At 39.5% G+C, this 20,511-nt stretch overlaps 1 protein-coding gene and 1 long non-coding RNA gene across 3 annotated transcripts; one reads left to right on the forward strand and one right to left on the reverse strand.

Moving 5' to 3' along the window:
- The first annotated feature begins 5,363 nt into the window (after positions 1-5,363).
- LOC139981138 (uncharacterized) lies at positions 5,364-17,820 on the forward strand. 2 transcript variants are annotated; one of them, XM_071993339.1, is made up of 4 exons: positions 5,364-5,569; positions 7,565-7,672; positions 8,562-8,934; positions 14,876-17,820. In XM_071993339.1, the coding sequence occupies exons 2-4, from the start codon at positions 7,570-7,572 to the stop codon at positions 15,288-15,290; spliced, it is 891 nt and encodes a 296-aa protein (XP_071849440.1). In that variant the 5' UTR covers positions 5,364-5,569; positions 7,565-7,569; the 3' UTR covers positions 15,291-17,820. The 2 variants fall into 2 exon arrangements, with proteins under 2 accessions (XP_071849440.1, XP_071849432.1); XM_071993331.1 differs by having other exon boundaries at positions 5,364-5,565; positions 7,562-7,672.
- LOC139981152 (uncharacterized) lies at positions 15,888-19,149 on the reverse strand. The gene is made up of 2 exons (XR_011797797.1): positions 17,619-19,149; positions 15,888-17,356 (listed from the first exon to the last, which is right to left on the reverse strand). It is a non-coding gene; the product is annotated as an uncharacterized lncRNA (long non-coding RNA).
- Positions 19,150-20,511: the final 1,362 nt, after the last annotated feature.

The following is a 20,511-nucleotide window of genomic DNA, read 5'->3' on the forward strand; positions in this document are numbered from 1 at the left end:
AGGCCAAACGGCGAGAGCAGGTATCACCGAAGGAATAATGGCATTATCCTTCACTGTGGTTTGTTTTGAAAACAGGTCATAGTTACGGAGTAGTTTCGACCCATGTTCAGGGTAGTATAACAACTCCATTTTGGAGTAGTAGTACCTTCCGGTAAGGATTGGAGAGCCACTAATTTATATAGTAGCATCGTAACATCGCCACCTGAGGTAGAAGAAGCGTCCTCTGTTTAGAGTAGTAGCACCACTCATTTACACAGCATCGTCACTTAGGAGTGTATTGCACCTCCTGTTTAAGGTAGTAGCACCACTGTTTAGGGTATAGTAGCTCCTCCTGTTGAGGGTAGTAACACCTCCTGTTGAGGGTAGTAACACCACCTGTAGTCATTTTGGCAGTCCATAAGTAGCACCTCCTGTTAAGGGTAGCAACGCAACCTGTGGTCCTTTTGGCGTTCCATACTAATGTCATCTATCTGATCTCTTGTAGAGTTTGCGGCATCCAGTATGTTGGTGAAACCAAAACCACCCTCAAGAAGCGGTTCTATGGTCACAGATCCACAGTCAACACCATAAAGACTGAGACCCCGGTTGGAGAACACTTCAACCTTCCCAACCATACCATTAATGACATGTCCCTACAGGGGATTTAATCCTTAGTAAGCCGTCCTGACCTAGTACGAATCAGCAGAGAGAGACTGGATACAACGCCTTCGCACCATTCAACCTCATATGCTCAACATTCAGGAAGGACACGACTTAAGTTTCTTCTGCCACCCCCCCATCTCCCTTGTTCCCCCGCCCCCTGTCACTCCTCTTCTCGTAGCTCTCTTCCAACTTTTTTTCTCCACACCTTTCTGTCTTTGTCCTGTTCTAGATTATTCCCTACTTTCTTCCCTAAATCCTCTATACAGTTTATCTCCTACCTCTCCTCTTCCCTTGTTGGTTTCTTTCTTCTCTCAATCCCTTGTCTACTAATCATCTTACATCTATCTCTTTGTGTTCACCCTGCTCATTAACCTGTCTGTATTCATGTATTTGTCCTTTCTGTTAATGTTACTTGTCATTTAGCCACCTTTGAAGAAGATCCTGCTAGGATCGAAAAGACATGCCAACTTACTTTCATACATTCCCTTACACAGGCTCTTTAGTGGGAAGCAGTTTGCTAACTGTTTTTGTTTTATTTTTATTTTGCTTGCTTTTGTTTGCTACTCAGTAGTAAACAATTTTCGTACGCTGCTCATGTGAGGCCTAAAGAGGTCTAAAATAGCCTCAATTGACTCACTGTTCGCACCAAGTGCATTTTCCATTCGTGCTCTTCAACATACAAGCCATAAAAACCAGATCCATATTGATAACATATTAATAAAGAGCAGTGGCGTCACCAGATTTTTCAGTCAGGGGGGGGCACAGGGGGCACCAGCATTTGATAGGGGGCACTTAGGTTGATACGGATCGCCGTCCTGGGGGAGAGGTCTAAGGGGAGGGGTGCCCCCTCCAGGCGCGGCGGAACGGGAAAATTATTGGGGGGGGGGGGCTAATGTGTAGAGACTATCTAAGCTCCGCGCCACCATCGGTTGGCGCGGAGCGTACAAGAAAATTTTGGGTTTTTCAAACCCCCAGATGGCCGGAAACGGCACTTCCCGAGTGTTTAATGCTGCAAATACCTAGCCCTAAAATATTGGTCTCAAGCCTGCAATTTCTCAGATTGCACGTAAAAGTCTGTAAAAACATTGTAATTTGTATGTTCGATAGTGTTTTAAGAGAGTAGCTATTACTCGTAGTGTACTCGCAAAGACGTTTTTGAGTGTAGTAAGGGGATGTTGGAGAACTGGCTGAAATGAAGCAAGTCATTGGCCTAAGACGAAGTTGTGTTGCGCTTACCGGTACTCACACTCACTGCTTCCACTTTTCACGGGGCGTGAAGACGCGGTTGAGGTGACAATGTGGTCTATAGCCAGGGGACGGGCCGAGGGTCCCCCAGCATTTACTAAAATTATTACACCTATATAGTATACGTGTGCATCGGACAGATCGACAAGTATGCATTGAAAACTGGGCAGATGCACGTTTCGGAGCCTTAGTAAATATTGGGGGGCTTATCATGCATTTGCCCCCTCAACTTTTTCATTGGGGGGCTGAACCCCCAAAGTCCACTGGTTCCGCCGCCACTGCCCCCTCCCCTTTGGAAAATTTTCGCATACGGAGGATGGGCTAGATGCAAAATGCTGCCACATTTGATGCTAAATTCGTTCTGAAGATATCTCCAGAAATTGCTATTTTTGAGGTAATGATTTTAACAAGGCGCAGAATTTTGCAGAGGATATGAACCACATGCTTTCGATATTATGCCTAACCCTATATCAATAGAACCTACATTTGTTGAATTAATGTGTGCATGACCCCGACTCCTTTCTTGTCCTTCTCGTTTTCGCCCATTATCTATTAGCATCCAGCATCGTTATTGGCTCCTATCAGGGATCTCACCATGCAATCCAAAGTTTGATCACACATCGAGTATGGCTCAGTATGCAGGTGTGAACATTCGCCATTTGCTCCTACAAGCATCTGACCTCAAATGACCTCTGCACCCCCTACACAACAGGGTTAATATATGGGTCCACAAATATAGGCAAGTATGGTGCCTGCGGACCCTCACATTCTCACATTTCGTCAGCTCCTAACCTGTCAACCTCAGACCAAGGCAACATATTGCAGTACCCTCCCTTCTCACAGTAATGTAGCTCGCGAAGCGGACGTGTATATCCGCTGGTATGGCGTGAGCACTGACACATTCAATGTAAATATCGACACCTGTTGTGATGGCGCGGGTTACGACTTCGATACCCGACGTTCAAGGATAAACTTTTTCATTTTTTCGCAGCTCTTTTGAAGAAAATACGAATTACTGTGCTTCTTTGTCCTTATGAAAAACCAACTCAGATGATGGGAGTTGAATATAACAAAATATATATATATTTTTTTACCAACCCAAATCTCAGATGGGGCGGCACTCGGGGGGGCACTAGGTTTTCCAGGGGGGGGGGGGGGCACGTGCCCCCCTGGCCCCCCCTTTGCGACGCCACTGATAAAGAGGTTTAGCCTTTTTTTCTGAAATAGGAGAACACTCGGAAGGATTGATATATACTCTAATAGTAATAGTACGCCACCATTAAGAGAATAAATCATCGAATGTAAAGCTAACCTGGACACTCCACAGTACGAAGACGTACCAAACATAGAGTGTCATGTGATGTGCTCCCAGGTGCTATTTACATATTATTTAACCCTTTGTCAGTTCGAAGAGATAAACGTTCCATATAGGCAACATAACGCCAATATAATCGGTATTTAGTGTAGTAAATAAAGCTTCACAAGGAATGTGGTAGCGTTGAGATTGTGACATCAGTTATTGTAGATTACATTCAGTGAGTACTATAAGAGTTGAATGCTACAAGGGAACGCGTCACATTACCTTCCATGGTTAGTACGTTTTTGCATGTACTGTCTTCCCATCGATGAAGTCTGTCCAGGTTAATGTATACGCCGATGAATAAACTGAAACTTAAATACAAAGTAGTATAAATTCCACTCTATTCAATAATGATCGATAACATCGCTGGAGTAACGTCATTCATTTATGTACATACTTTGCCACCGTACCAAAGTTATGTAAACATGAGATTTGGTTGTAGTGTCATTTTTGTGCGTAGATATAGATAGAGTATGAAACCACTGTTTAGGGTAGTAGCTCCTCCTGTTTAGGGTAGTAACACCTCCTGTTGAGGGTAGTAACACCACCTGTAGTCATTTTGGCAGTCCATAAGTAGCACCTCCTGTTAAGGGTAGCAACGCGACCTGTGGTCCTTTTGGCGTTCCATACTAATGTCATCTATCTGATCTCTTGTAGAGTTTGCGGCATCCAGTATGTTGGTGAAACCAAAACCACCCTCAAGAAGCGGTTCTATGGTCACAGATCCACAGTCAACACCATGAAGACTGAGACCCCGGTTGGAGAACACTTCAACCTTCCCAGCCATACCATTAATGACATGTCCCTACAGGGGATTGAATCCTTAGGTAGCCGTCCTGACCTAGTACGAATCAGCAGAGAGACTGTGGATACAACGCCTTTGCACCATTCAACCTCATGTGCTCAACATTCAGGAAGGACACGACTTAAGTTGCTTCTGCCACCCCCCCCCCATCTCCCCTTGTTCCCCCGCCCCATGTCACTCCTCTACTCGTAGCTCTCTTCCAACCCTTTTTGTCACCACACCTTTCTGTCTTTGTCCTGTTCTAGATTATTCCCTACCCTCTTCCCTTAATCCTCTCTACAGTGTATCTCCTACCTCTCCTCTTCCTCTGTTGGTTTATTTCTTCTCTTCCATCTCTTTTCCACTAATCCTCTTACATATATCTCGTTGTGTTCACCCTGCTCATTAACCTGTCTGTATTCTGTGCGTGTAGTTGTCCCTTCTGGTACTGTTACCATGTTTGTAAAAACAGAAACCTCCATGCTTGAACACATTCTCTTACACAGGCTCTTTAGTGGAGAAGCAGTTTGCTAACTGTTTTTGTTTTATTTTTATTTTGCTTGCTTTTGTTTGTTACTCAGTAGTAAACAATTTTCGTACGCTGCTCATGTGAGGCCTAAAGAGGTCTAAAATAGCCTCAATTGACCCACTGTTCGCACCAAGTGCATTTTCCATTCGTGCTCTTCAACATACAAGCCATAAAAACCAGATCCAGATTGATAAAGAAGTTTAGCCCTTTTTCTGAAATAGGAGAACACTCGGAAGGATTGATATATACTCTAATAGTAATAGTACGCCACCATTAAGAGAATAAATCATCGAATGTAACGCTAACCTGGACACTCCACAGTACGAAGACGTACAACCATAGAATGTCATGTGATGTGCTTCTAGGTGCTATTTACATATTATTTAACCCTTTGTCAGTTCGAAGAGATAAGCGTTCCATATAGGCAACATAACGCCAATATAATCGGTATTTAGTGTAGTAAATAAAGCTTCACAAGGAATGTGGTAGCGATGAGATTGTGACATCAGTTATTGTAGATTACATTCAGTGTGTATTATAAGAGTTGAATGCTACAAGGGAACGCGTCACGTAACCTTCCATGGTTAGTACGTTTTTGCGTGTACTGTCTTCTCATCGATGAAGTCTGTCCAGGTTAATGTATACGCCGATGAATAAACTGAAACTTAAATACAGAGTAGTATAAATTCCACTCTATTCAATAATCATCAATAACATCGCTGGAGTAACGTCATACATTTATGTACATACTTTGCCACCGTACCAAAGTTATGTAAACATGAGATTTGGTTGTAGTGTCATTTTTGAGCGTAGATATAGATAGAGCATGAAAACGACATCAGACTTCCTGTACAATTACATAGTAATTTTACACGTAACCTCACTCAACGTACCCAGGACTCCGATACACCTACTGAACAAAGCCCTAAAATAGTTGATTATACCAGAAAGGTCTTAGTTCGACGTTTTCTTTACCACACACTTGCACAGTCGCGTAAACCAAAAGTAAGTGACTATTATTTCGGCTATGTATATATGGTCTTCGGACTTTCGTTTGTAATTCATGTTAGCGGGCTACTTATCGTGCGAAGTCGTCTCTCGACTTAGCGCACAAGGCCTACTTTTGTTAGGCCAAGAGACCGACTTCTACTAATTTTAACTAAGATTAGAATTAAAATGGTGATTACTGCATACTGTAGCTTGGTCATGTTACATTGTTATTAATTTATTACTAGTATGAGGCTAAGCAAACTGATTTATTAGGCCCTAGTGTAGGCTAGGATTAGTCTAGTGTAAGAGTAAGACTTAGTAACCATATTGAAAAGTGATGCTAGGCTATGTAGGCAAGTCTTTGAAATGAGTACACCATGACACCTGATTTAGTGAAATTTCTGGCACACATTTGTTCCAAACTGAACACTACAGTATGCTATGGCTTTTCATTTTCCATGCTTATGGTTGGGATACATTATGAATTTTTTTGTGACGTTTGCTGCAGTTAGTGTACAGACCCCCCGCAGCACTACATCTTACAAGTTCAATTGAAAATAGTAGCATGGTTTGCTCATAATGGACTTACTTAAAGATTTAATCAGCGATGTCTATCAAGGGAAACATCGAAATCACTCAACTATATGTGTTTTTCATATATGTAGTTCCTCAGAAATGTAACAATCTCAAAATATTAAATGTTCTGTGCCTACACAACTTACAATTTTAGCAGAATTTGAACAAAAAATTCTTCCATACCACAAAATTGACACAGTCGTCCATAAGCTAAATGTAAGTATATATCCATTGACTCTGGATACTGTTTGCTATGCTCTGAGCCTCTAACTTTAGACAGGTCAGGTCCCAGAGATTAGTGGTATCATGTTGAGGTAATTTAGGTTATTTTAAGGGAGTAAGATTTCCAAATGCCAAAATTATTCTCAAAACTGGGGGAGGGTGTTATAAGCTTACAAAAAAAACAATATGATTAGCTTATGCACCTGAAATGGATTCAAACTCATGATATATGTAACTCTACTTCGCTGTTGCGTCAATTATGAAGCCTGTACTATACAGACACTAACGTTACAGCGCTTGTGCATTGTCCTGTATCAGTATTACCGTACAGTACATATGTTTTGAGGTTTCTACAACTGTGTTTCTTTGGGTGAACTTCAAAGTTTGTGAAAGAAAGTTGTACATGTAAACACCTGGATGATTTCATAAGGCATGTTTTGACTGTTGAGAAAACATATGGTTGCAGATTTGCAAAGTTTGTGTATAGACAAATAGGCTTTGATCCTCAAAGTACAGTACATACATGTCTGTATTCGCCATAGTGTGAACTATGCAACCATAACCTTTTTGCATTCCCTTTTTTTAACCTGGGGTTTACGTGAGTGTGTGTACAGCTGTATGAGTCCAGTCAAAGCATGCATGTGCTTGCGATACACACCGTTAGTTGTAAACAGATTCTGCATAACATTGTATATAGCCAATGAACACGTGGCGGTTGGAGGTGTACGTTGCATGGACAGTTAGTTGAATGCATTGCGCAATGAATGCATTGCGCAATAAGCGTGCTTCTTAGCCACTCCCACACAATCAATGAGCCTCACGGACAGTCGTTCTATGCATCAGTGTGTGCAGAGCTATTGACATCTCAGATGGTGATAGAGAAAACTGCGACTCTCCCATTGAAACAAATTGATACGGCTGCTTCGATATTCATAATCATATCTTGCTGTTGTTTGTAGATCTTCTCTCAATGGCTGGGAGCTGAATGTGCATAATTTGCCCTATAAACACCAAAACTTGTGACCCCAATATTTAGATATTCACACATTGACACATCGACCCCATCGATAAAAAAATTGCACAAAATCATCGCACAGTGAATATTAAAGTAAAATTGTTTACTCTTGATGGTTCGTTTGTCATGCTTCATTCTTTGATCTGATCTCTCGATCCAACTTCTAACAATACGTTACCTTTGTTTTTATCTTTTCAGAAGTCATCATGGCAAAACAAGATGTTTGTTTCATTATCCTGGCTGTGCTGACCATGGTTTCATTTGTTGTGGTACAGGTTGTGAGTGGAATCACCATGAGTCGGTGTGAAAGTAAGGTTTTTCTTTAAACAAGATCCATTCATTTGCTTTGATCTCTGCATTTGCCTTCTCACACGTTGGGGCATAAATGCATGGAACAGAGCAAAGCTGTGTACATACCAACATACTTCACGCATTGTATCTCTTACCCGAGTGTGTGCAGCAAATATATCGCTTAGGGGTTTGTGTTCTTATGAGCTAAAGATGTAATTTGCCAGTCATATTTGGTTCAAACGACTTAAGACACAACTTTCAATGAAAGGGATGATTTTATGAAGAGACGTTTTGCCATAAGCCGTAATATTTTGAATTCACTCATGAATTTAAGATTAAAGATTGTTGTTACCTGGAGTAACCCCAGAAAGTCAGAATAGTGTAACAGTCCAAATGAGACACTTTCACGTAACTTGTGTAGTACTGCCATCTGTGTGCTGTACATTATATTTCCTTGGTTCAGATAAACCATCAACGATCAAAGAAAATTGTCCGACCGCCCTACCATTGTTACATCATACTCTCCGACATCCTTCCTGAATCTCCACAAAATTCAAAATATTCACTTAAATAAGAAATATTAGCTGACATGGCTTACATTAGAAGCCAGTAATACGTTGCATGATGTATGCAGTCTATGGGCACACTAATATTTTATGACATGAATGATTATCTTGACATACGCGATATTCTATATAACAGGTGACTGATGAAGCTCACGGTCAATAGCTCAATGCTCAAAATTGCGCAGCTAACCCAGGAAAGTATTAAGTGCAGTCCTGAACCACTTACCTTTTGGGAGTGGGAATAGTATGCAGGATATATCTGCTACCACTCTATCTCCCATTTAGCATCTTCCCACGGTCCCCCACTTGTTTTTTAAAAATAAATCTGTTTCTGCTTCCAGAGCATTGGAACTTCACAAACCGTAGTAATGATGATACAGACCTCAACCCTCCCGGCTGGGCTTTCTCCATCTGGTTTGTGATCTACATGTGGCAGGCCGCCTGGATCATCTACGTGCTCACCACCATCTGCCGCCAGTGTTGTGGCAAACCAATCTACCAGCTCCTGAACGTCGTAACTTCACCGTTCCTGGCGATCTTCATCGTCAATCAACTACTATCTCTAGGGTTCTTCTATATCTATATCATGCAGATGGACGAAACGGTCACTCCGATGCTGAGCGTCTTCTCTCTGTGGGTCACCGTCCTGCTCTGTCTGATAATTTACCACTACCAAATGGCAGCTGTTCCACCAAAATTAGCATGTCAGCTCAGGTAAATACAGGCCTCCTTATTTTGTTTTTTCGTTAATGGCATCGGATGAAAGCAGACTCTTTGCCTATTTACGCATAACATGTTGGAACCACGTTCATTTTTAGTTGAGCAAATGTTGCCAAATGTCCGTCCTCTCCAAGGGGGGGGGGGGCACTGTGGCCGGTTTTGTCAAGAAGAATTTAGCAATAGCTTTGGGTCTCCGGTTTTACTTGCATTCCTGGCTTGATAGTTTCATTTTGTACAGTCGTTTATGGCAGACTTGATTTGCTTCCATTGAGCGGTCAATCTGAGTTTACGGCATCATTCTACCCATTTCCAGATGATATTTCAACTCTGAAAACTGTCTGAAAGTTGTTTTCAATGTCTAGCATTTTTTCGGTAAATTTTGCCAATTGATTTCTTCATGGTAAACATTCACTTTGTCAATATGTCAGACTGTTACAGATCGATGGGGTAGGGAGAGGGGTAGGAGGAGGGGGAGTTTGGGTTGACACTATAACAGCACCTGCATCCAAATGTGTGCATGGACTCTGTACAGCTGAATGCATACTAGTGCGTTGTCTGTTTGTCAGGGCTTAATTAATTCAAGAACGATACTCAATAAATAATAGCAGGCCTCAAAATTTGGGCAATATTAGTCGCTTAATTGCCAGTAGATTTTTTGTTGTAGCCAGTAGGATAAAATAAGGCCCTGTTAATTTTCTGCCAGTAGATTTTAAGAACTTAAACACACATATCGTAAGTTGGTTAACAATTTGTCAGTGAAAAGATCGGCATGATTTCTGTAATGTATCTAACATAAGCCCTGTATTTACTATTTGCGAACATTATTGGGCTGGTATCATAAGCCTGATCAGCATGCAGATATGTGTCGCAAATTCAGGAAATAGCCAGGGAGAACTTCAAGTTTACCAGTAGCTCTGGAATTTTTTAGCAAGTGACTAAAATGTTTGAAATTCTAGGCCTGTAAATTGCGCCGTAGATAATTCTATACAGTTATGCATTGAGTTTTGTTTAGTTTTTGTTTACTGTGCGACACTGACACCCAATTGCAATACAGATCATTAACTAGACTTTGCTTAGTGTCACATCAAATATCGAAAGAAAAAGAGTAACAACAGAAACTACCTGTGATATACTCTGCGAAGTAAGGTGAGAAAGATTGAGGACCAACAAAAGCAGCCGTTGTTAAAACTTTAAGGTCGACGAAAAACTTCACTCTCTTTCCTTGTTGGATCTGTGCCAGATTTACTTGATACAGTTAGCCACTGCCAACGAAGGACACGCTCACGAAGGCACGAAATGATGTCATATTATTCAGAAAGAGTTATTGTCAAGGGATATGAAAGTAGATTAACTTTCATAACTCACAATGGAGCAGAGAGAATCTTGCCATAAATTTTATCAGTAGCTTTTGTGACAACAGAGGCTGAGTACCCTGATTAAATAATTTAATGTGCAGTAGCAGAAACCTTCGGATGAAATGAAAGGTCATTTTAAATAGTCTCCTATGTTATCATATGAGAGTAGGATTCTGTTTAGCTTAGAAGCAATAGGTTCCCCAGCTATCCTAATGATAAAATTAGGGATTGTTCTACATGAATAGAGCTACTGATCCATTATTATTGCACAAACAAAATGTTTTAAATTTTAGTTGCACGAAGAGAAAGTTCATACTGTAGATGGCACAACCACTGGCACAGAATTTCCCTCTATTCTCAGGGTCATATATTTTTAGGGCTGCATGTAGTCTCATTGACCACTAGAGCCTTTGTTGCCATTGATTATGTCAAGTCTTCGGAATTACGTACTTGATATTACTACATACCCGGGAAATAATTTATCCAGTATCGCATCACAATATGCTATGCAGACTGGTGGAATTGCTATACAAGTGCAAAGCATAGCAGTGTTTGTACACAGGAACCATGTTTTACTTTTGTAAGAGACAAAGTTTATATCCTTCAAAACTGCTATGCAAAATTTACATACCTACTGTAAAGATGTACCTACTGTAAAAATGTATGTAGCATTGAGCTGGGCCTTATTTGGTGCTTCCAGACAGAGAAGTTAAAAGTCGAGATAGCATAGCTTCTAACATTCTTCCCTTGAGTCAACCCTCAGACCTCCCCCCACACCCCCCCCCCCCCCCCCCCAGGCACCATGAAGCTACTGCAGGGCAAAAGTTTAAAAAGGTTACCAATAAATTGTTGGGAAACTAAATTTTATGTATTAGTTGGAATTATCTTCTAATAACTCGCATATGAGGTACAGCCAAGATGGTATTACCAGATATGTCTTGGTAGTTAGATTGAGGGGGTACATACCAATTATGTGACTATAGTTCACAGCTAGCAGACATGTCAGCCTAACACAAAATTGCAGCCTTAAGTTCTTCCAATAGGTTTTATTTGTTTTTTCGTGAAACTGGTTTTCAAGTTGCCATGTACTTCTTCTTATTATGGTTAAAACAGGAAACTAGAGCCTCCCAGCAACAGATCAGAAGTTGTCACATGTTAAGGTGACCGTCATATAAACAAAAGGGTCAATTGTCAATTGTTCTTCTACCTTGGATTGAAAGTAAAACAAATATCTCATGTCATGTGAGAGGCTTTGCAGTAGAAATATGTTTGAACTAAGTGCAGTGTGTACTCTTTGTCCAAAGTACGAGTATTGCGCTGCAATTTCCACATCGGTAAGATTTTAAAGTTTTCTGCAGATGAAGCAAGTTTATAACTTCAGCAACTTCAGCAACTTCAGCAACTTCAGCAACTTCAGCAACTTTATAACTTCAACTTTATAACTTCAGCTTACAGTGTTTTAAATTTTTAAAGCAGCTGGCTGTGTTGGCAATGGAATACTTCCCAATACAAATCGGTTTTTGAGTACAAATGTTTGTCTTTAGCCCATTGCATAGTGTCACAGGTATATGCTAATGATTTTCATTATGTGACTGTCAGTGTGGAATAAGTTTTATTATTGTTGCTCAGTGAATACGAAGACTGTCACGTGATGATGATGATGATGATTGTGACAGCCAACGGATTGCACGTAATCTTTAAAAACCCGTAGGAGAATACTGCAGACATCTCTATGTCATTCTTAATGAAAGCAAAGATATGCGAGTGCAACATTGAGAAACGCAGACCTGTGGGAAATGAACTAGGATTGTATAATGTTAACATTAATGCATCAAATTGGATCCTACATTGTCCTATTTTGAGATAATGAAAAAAAAAAAAAACACAGGATAGTCTTAAGGCTACATTCTGTGATCAAGTAGTTAAAACCTATTCTCACCTATAAAATAGGCGTTGTCCTTCAATTCAGGGAATTAGCCAGGAAGTTGATGTTCTCAAAGTATTCCCCCAATATTTTGTTTTCTTTCTGGCTGTACACTGACCAACAAATTGCCGAAAGCGAAACCTTTGAGTTTCGCTTTTAGCTATCCCCCAGACGGATAGAACTTGTTTTGATTTCTTGGTCTGCATTTGGAGACACAGCATCATGTTGTAAACAAGGAAACATTGAGTCTATCATAAGGTGTGAATTTGTTAAGTATATATGTTGAAGCTAAATAATAAATTAGTTATTTTGGTGTGCAGGAATATCCCTCATTGTAATATTATACAGTACAGATATATATAAAGTACAGAAATCATGTGTTCTTTGACTATTTTTGATATGGCAATAGTTTTTAATAAAAACCCATTAAAAACCTATTAATTTCACTTTTAATGTAGTACTCTGCATTATTGACAAAAATTGATACCAAAGGTTTATCTGCTATGTACAGGGAAATAATTTGGTGGTGAAATTTGGGGTAGCAGGTGTGGAGGGGTCTAAATTGTCTCATGTAGAATGCTATGAGTACTGTGTACAAAAACTGTTACACATACTTGCACTCGTTTCATAGCAATTTTTGTGTAGAATTTATCAATGCGATGCCGGATAACTTATTCCCTGTGCTATCATCATCATTTGCTGGGTTATTAATGTCAAAATAAAATAAAACTGTTAGCAAACTGCTTATCCACTAGTGTAGGAGAATGTGTAAAAGTAAGTTGGCCTGACGTTTCAATCCTAGCAGGATCTTCTTCAAAGGCTGAATGACAAGTAACAGTAACAGAAGGGACAAAAACATGCACAGAATACAGGTTAATGAGCATGGTGAACACAAAGAGATAGATGTAAGGGGATTAGTAGACAAGGGATGGAGAGAAGAAAGAAAAGAAACCAACAGGGGAGGAGGAGAGGTACAGTAGGAGATGTTAATGTTGCGAGAAGTACAGTATGCAAGATTTCTCTTTACGTGCTGTAAATGCATGATTACTTCTACTTTACGAAATCTACACAATTAAAACCTGGTCTATGTCATTCTTTTCGCGGATCTCTTCCTGCCAAATAATGTATACCGGAGACTATTTAGCGAAACCAAAATATCTTACAACCTTCCTGTTCAGTGACTGCAATATGTGAATATTGACAAAATTGGCTGCTGTAGAGAGGGTCAAAGGTCAATCAGATCAATAAAAGTGGTTGATTATTTCCTATTGGCTGTGAATCTCCATTATGAGAGGGAACCAAGCAGGTATTGAGAGATGCAGATCTATGTAGCTTAATTTTGGGATTATCTAAAAGAGTAGCAGTCTGTCCAGGGCAGTTTCCAAGTACTGACTATGTATCAAGTTTCGGTAGTTTTCTACGCTTAAAGTTAACAAACATTTGGTATCTTTTAGTATGACTGCAACACAATGAGTAAGAGTACAAGAGGAACTGGTAGGAGTACTTAATTTTGTACTAATATCTATACAAGATTTTCTAAAATGCCCTGATTGTGAGTACATGAACACTAAAAAGGTGAATAGTACTACGGGCAACTATGCCAGAATAGTGAATACAAGCATGAGTATAGACTCAGTACTTAAAAAGTCTGCTTTCAGACATGAATACCGTTCCGATATATATGGTATATATGTTTAATCCATATTCTCTCCCAGCTCATATACAAACACTCAGGTCTAGAATTTTACAATTTTATCCACTTGCTAAAAAAAAATACCAGTGTTTAGAAGTCTACTGGCTGAAATCGAGTTCCCACCGGCATTTCCTGAATTCAGTGGCGTAGGAAGGTACTTTTGAGTGGGGGGACTGAAGACTGATGGCCGGCCTGGCGAGGGGTCTAAGAGGAGGGGGTGTCCCCCTCCCCTTCGGATTTTTTTTTTGCATTTCCAGGTGGCCTCAGATGCAATTTGGTGCAATATAGCACACTTCAACTCCCACTCCATTTTGTAAAGAATTTTGCATTTTCACCTGGCCTTAAATGCAATTTGGTGCTCCAAATGAGATTTTTTTCTCATTTGGAAATGAAAAAGGGGTTTTCTGACTTGCGGAGCGGGGGGGGGGGGGCGGAATGATACTTCCGCCCCCCCCCATATTTTTCACTGGGGGCTGGCGCCCCCCCCAGCCCCCCCGGTTCCTACGCCCTTGCCTGAATTATAGCCCACAGTTACAGTACGTTCTTGTGAGAGCAGCACTAACATATCTGCGGATAATAGACAGTAATTGTTATGGAAATAAGTTGGTTATGGAATCATGCAGATTTTTTTGACACGTGATAGTTAACCATGTTATACATGTTCTTAAATCTACTGGCAGGAATATGTTAGTGCCTTTTCTGTCTACTAGCAAATTGCAAAATCCTCTGGCATGTAGCCAGTAAATGTCCTGAAATTCAAGTGCTGTCTATACAATGTACACACGGAAATAAAAATCACTTTCAGACCGCACATTGTTCAGTATGTCGACTTATCTGGTATCGAATTTCGGTGTCACAAAATAAAACAAAAACTAAAGTGTTGCCACATATCATGTTCTCTTTCTGCACGGTAAACACGCTCTCGTTCAATATTTTTCTGTTTCTTTTTTTCGTCACTTTCAGGAAGGACGTGACTTGTCTGATTGTCCTGGTCCAGAACGGACTCGCCATGTACCTGTCGTGGCTGACCGTGGCCGACATGTTGGTCCTCAACTCCTTTGCGGTCTACACCGTTGGCGTCCCCATGACCATGTCCTCGTGCCTGACCCTGACCCTCCTGGCCGTGATCGTCACCGTCTACTTCTTCCTGGAGCTGACGCTGTGGAGGAAATATGTCCGTTACACCTTCACGACCTACCCGACTGTAATGTGGGGTCTGATGGCCATCACCGTGGACAAGTGGGACCCACAAAACCCCACGTCCATCTACGTCTTGGTGCTTCTCCTCGTGGTGTCCGTCTACTTCTTCGCCAAGATCGGTGTCACTTTCGGACGCAGAAGTGCGAAAGGAAAGTACGCCGCTCTCCAACAATACTGATGAACATTTCTTGTCGAGCATGCCGTAAATTGACTTAGCTGTCAGCTGCGATACTATTAGTTCTATTCTGTAGAAGCATTTTGCAAAATTTCGTACTCAAACGTTAAAAGTTACTAGCATATATATCCATCGATTGATAAGTGCCACAGATTTACTCTTGCTACATAAACGTACATTTTACGTAAAGTTACATTTAATTTTTTACCAAAAATGGTTGTAGATTTATTCCATAATACTTCAAGCAAAGCTTTTTTTCTTTTTTTCTTCTTCATATCAGAGCTGATTTCTGAGAGCTGCTAAGAATGCTTGAGTTTTAGTAGCATCAAGACACATCATTTAGGTTTTTTGCAATTTTGACAAAGCAGTTATATAGATATTATTACTTTTTCAGAAATTGGATTCATATATCATTCATGCATGTATATATATACCGAAGTGAAGCTGGGGGAAAGTGCATGGTTGGAAAATGTGAGCTTAATGTATGTTTCATACAAAGTACAGGGAGTGAAAACCAGAGCTTACACTTTTTAACACACCAGATTGTGGTGAAATATGCAAACAATATTACATTACAGAACATATTTTTGTGACCAAGGAGTGACTAAGCTGTCTTTAACTGTTTTAAATAATGCCAACTTGTTGTGAAGGAGAAGCGAAAATCTGAGCTTTACATATCTTTACCATCCAAATTGTGCTGCACAAGGCATGAAAATATGAGATTAAACTTGTCGACAAATTATGGTGAACCAAGGTCATGTTGTCAAACATGATATTGATTTATATCACACACTCAATTGTGGTGAAGTTTATGCTCTTTGTATTAATTCAAGGCAAACGTTCTCCGTTCTATTAACGCGATAGTCAGCTTCAAATTTCAAAAGTTTAGGTTCCTCTACAACCAAGGTTACTTTATTATATCAACGGTTACAGCAATCTTAACTATAGTGTCGTGACTTTGTGTTTGCTTTTGTGACAAAGGTTTCACACTCTTATGAAAAGGGCTTTCTAACATAATTTGTTTTATAATTTTGGTATGCTCGTACAGTTCTATAAAAAAAGGAAAAATGCTTTGCAATGGCACACTCAAACCTTGTATAGTCACACAGGTTTTGGTTATACTGTCTAAAATCACTCGTTAAAACGTTCTAGTTATGAGAAATATAATTTACAACTGGGTAGGGTTACTTCAGAATGGTAAATTCACAGGGAGGGGGGAGGGGAGGGGGGTTAAGGTAGAGGGTCAGTAGAAGGGGGTATCAGGGGTAATAGATAAATCATATAAGGTCGTAGGCTCGGGTGGATGGGGAGTTTTAAACACAAATACAATTACATGCAAAGGTTGATGTCAGCAGGGTACAACTACAAGGAAGTAAAGATGTGACATATGGAAGTGGGTAGGTAGCAGCACAGGAAGAAAAGATTCCAAGTTGCATATTGTGTAGATGGTAATTTAAATATTTAATTTGGAGAAAATTGGAGGGAAGTAAATACCTAGGTATGTAAAATACAGCCTGTCTGAGACAACCAAACATTTCACGTAGTTTTCTGGTTTCTGATATCCTCAGATATACAACTCTTACTTCCACATAACAACTACATTGAGTTTGAGAGTAAGTCTCAAATATCATGACATATAAATTAAAACAAAAAGTAAAATACATGCATATATATTATCTTTTAAACCAGTTTAATAGCTTCGTAGGCCAGGGAGACATTAGCAATGTCGATATTTTTTTGAGTAGCAGTTTTGCAATTTATACATTTTCTTTCATGTTTTTTTTCTTTGCATTTTAGTTTATTTTCCTCCAAATTCTCGGTCACTTTCTCGGACATAAGATGTAGGCACTTTTATAGAAGCTTCTTTAACTTGTTAAACCTTGCCTTGTTTTCCTTAGTTTGCTAAGCACATTCCAAATTGATGTCAGCATTTAATTCTTAAGTTTACTTTGTAGGCTTGAAGACATCCTCTCAATTTCACTTCATATTTGTTGTAACACAGCTCAAAGTATCCTCCTTCAGGTGTTCAGAAGATATTGAAATTTGTGGATGTTGAGGCTGAATTTGTACTAGATTTAGATAAGAAAAGAAAGGGTACCTCAACATCATAAGATGTAGGCATTTTGATAGCTTCTTTAACTTGTTAAACCTTGCCTTGTTTACCTTAGTTTGCTACGCACATTCCAAATTGATGTCAGCATTTTATTCATAAGTTTACTTTGTAGGCTTGAAGACATCTTCTCGGTTTCACTTCATATTTGTTGTAACACAGCTCAAAGTATCCTCCTTCAGAACAGAATGAAATTTGTGGATGTTGAGGCTAAATTTGACCTAGATTTAGATAAGAAAAGAAAGGGTACCTCAACATCATAGCCTTCATGCAAACCAAAGGTTTGCAAAGTTGTGTTCAAAATCAGAAGTTTGAAACTCTCCAAGTGAAAAAGGTGACCCCACATTTAACATGACCTGTCCTGATGTGAGAACAGCATACAGTGTTATTTATAATGCAATGATCTCATATAGTATTGTGTAATTTTTTTTTTTTAAATCCATTCATTAAAGCAAGACCTTGTGTGGACACACTGTAGTTGAAATTCTCCCAGGGAATGTAATCCCTGGAAATAAGTAGGTTAGACCTGGAATTGGTGGCAATGGGATCTTTTGTGTGCTACTTTATTTTTTTCTTTCTTTCTTTTCATCTGTTTTCCTTCAAATAGGGATAAAGCTCTTAAAAATTGCTGCTAATTTTATACTTGGAAGGATAAGGTATTATCCTCTGGTGTTTAAGATTTGTCTGTGTCATATTACTTATACTATTTTTCATACCAAATGTTGAACAGAAAAAATACAATGTTCAAAGCTTTTAGCAAATAAACATTGCTACATATGTTGAAATCAAACATTCTATTTCATTTTGGAATTCATTTGAAATGGTCTTCAGAGTTTGGTCATAACTCTCGCTTGTTTTGTTCACAATTTTGTCAAAGAGTGATGAACAATGTCTCACACTGAAATTTTTGTACCATCCAGAAAACATTTTGCGATCAAAAAAGCCCCAACAATTTGTAGTGATGTGTTTGAAATCATTTGCATTGTAAAATAATGAGCACAGGTGATAGATTGGTACTATATTGCTACCATTGCAATAACCATATTAACAATTTAAGGGATGATTCTAAGTCATATTGCTAGTTTTGTATATTTTTTCAGCATATTTTGTTTTAATAAACAACCTGTTTTTCATTAAATCTCAGAAATAAGCATTAAAATAAATTTTTGCAACTTTATATTTTCTGTCTTTCCACTTCTTCCCTGGCTCTCACTTATGTATTGAATTAAAACCTAAAACCCTAAATGTGCACAAAACAGACATTGTAAACTGACTTTGATCTCCATTTGAAAAACTGCTTCCTGAAATAATTTATTCCATGAACAACTAAATAGCATGTTTAATATTGTGAATTTCTTGTATATATTTGTTATTAATAGCACACATTAATTAAAAGGGCAAATAATAATAATAATAATCAGCAGATACTTTTACGATGCTTAAATACCACTAATGTGGGAGAAACCTGCAAGGGCTTATGAATTACAACTTACACATCGGGTGGCTTCAAATTCAACATTACTCAAATTTGGAATCTTTTCAATTTAGAAAGTCTTTTCAGATGGGAAAACAGTAGATTCCTCCTGAATGAAAAAACCACCTTACCATGACCCTGCCTGGTATCGAACCCAAAACCTTCCAATTGATAAGCATCATTGCTTCAAATGCCACCACCTTTATCCTCTCGGCCACAGCACCACAACCACTGCCCACCTCCCTTGCCCACCCCATCTTCCACGTCCTCCCCCCTCCCTCCAGCTTCAACCTCCAGTGCCAACAAGAGTTAACCTTCAAAAACAACAAAATTATTTCGTGTGTTTTCATTGCCTTAGGATGTAAAGGGATGCAATGGGACGTTATTGTGGCAGACACTATTACACTTGTATAGAAGAGAAAGATATTCTACACTGTTAGTTCAAAACCACCGCATGTATATGGTTGATGGAATGTAATCTATTTTAACGACTTAAACCTTTAATTACCCGAATAAGTGGATAACAGTACAGTAGGCCTATGTGGTCGATGATGTCATAATTGTAGATTTTCTCCAAAATGTTCCTTTCATAACTTGACTGTCGATGTATGTGATACATTTGGAATGTTTGCTTAGCTGCTGTTTGAAAGCAAACAATCTTTGAGGAGAAAAACTAGTGTTTGCCTCTGATGCTAACATGATTATGCTTAATTCAAAGCGTTTAGATGATTACAGCTTCCAACGAAGTATTTAAACTATGAAGACAAAACTGAAAGTTGCGAGCAAACTTCGCATATAAAATGTGCAAATTGCATCGATATACATATAGGGCTTCCAAGTCATCATTTGTAATGGATGTTTTCATTTGCACACTTAAGCCTAGTCTTGGCCAAAGTCGTTTGTAACACTATTTTTCTCGCGTGCAACATGTACAAGCCCATACTCTGTTTTTGCCTACCACGAATGTACTTGCCCACTGTATTTTACATGCCCGAGGATCTGTCCGATACAAAAGTCTTGGACATTTCTCCAAAGAGGTGCTTGAACTTATGCAAACCATAAAATCTTTATTAATATTATTGTTACGAATTTGCGTGTCATGTGAGATCATTTTAGCAACTTTTACACAGAATTAGCATTTATTTTATGTGTTCCGGGCCCCGTGCGTCATGGAAAAGAGGGATTTGACCAAAATTAAGGCCTGGCCCAAATGTCGTATGTACCCCTAGTCGTTTAACAAGTATGAGTACCATACCGTTTGGGGTCTGGGACTGAGGGCCTTTGGACATTTGCAACCCCTCACCGTCGGAGCTAACACAAAGTCAATGGGAGCTGTTTGTTGCATTTCTTTCATGTGTTTCGGGCCCGTGCGTCATGGAAAAGAGGGATTTGACAAAAACTAAGGTCTAATTTCGTATGTAACCTACCCCTAGTCGTTCATGAAGTATGGGTACCATACCGTGGGTGGTTGGGACTGGGGCCTTTGGACATTTGCAACCCCTCAAGGGATCTAACACAAATCAATGGGAGTGTTTGATTGAATTTCTATGATACTAACGCACTACACAGATCTCGGACTTAGCATTTTTGGGAAGAGATTTAACCCTAGTAGTAGTACAGAGCCGTATATACGGCTCTGC

Source organism: Apostichopus japonicus, chromosome 2 (genome assembly GCF_037975245.1).
Source record: "Apostichopus japonicus isolate 1M-3 chromosome 2, ASM3797524v1, whole genome shotgun sequence".
Lineage (NCBI taxonomy): Eukaryota > Metazoa > Echinodermata > Holothuroidea > Aspidochirotida > Stichopodidae > Apostichopus > Apostichopus japonicus.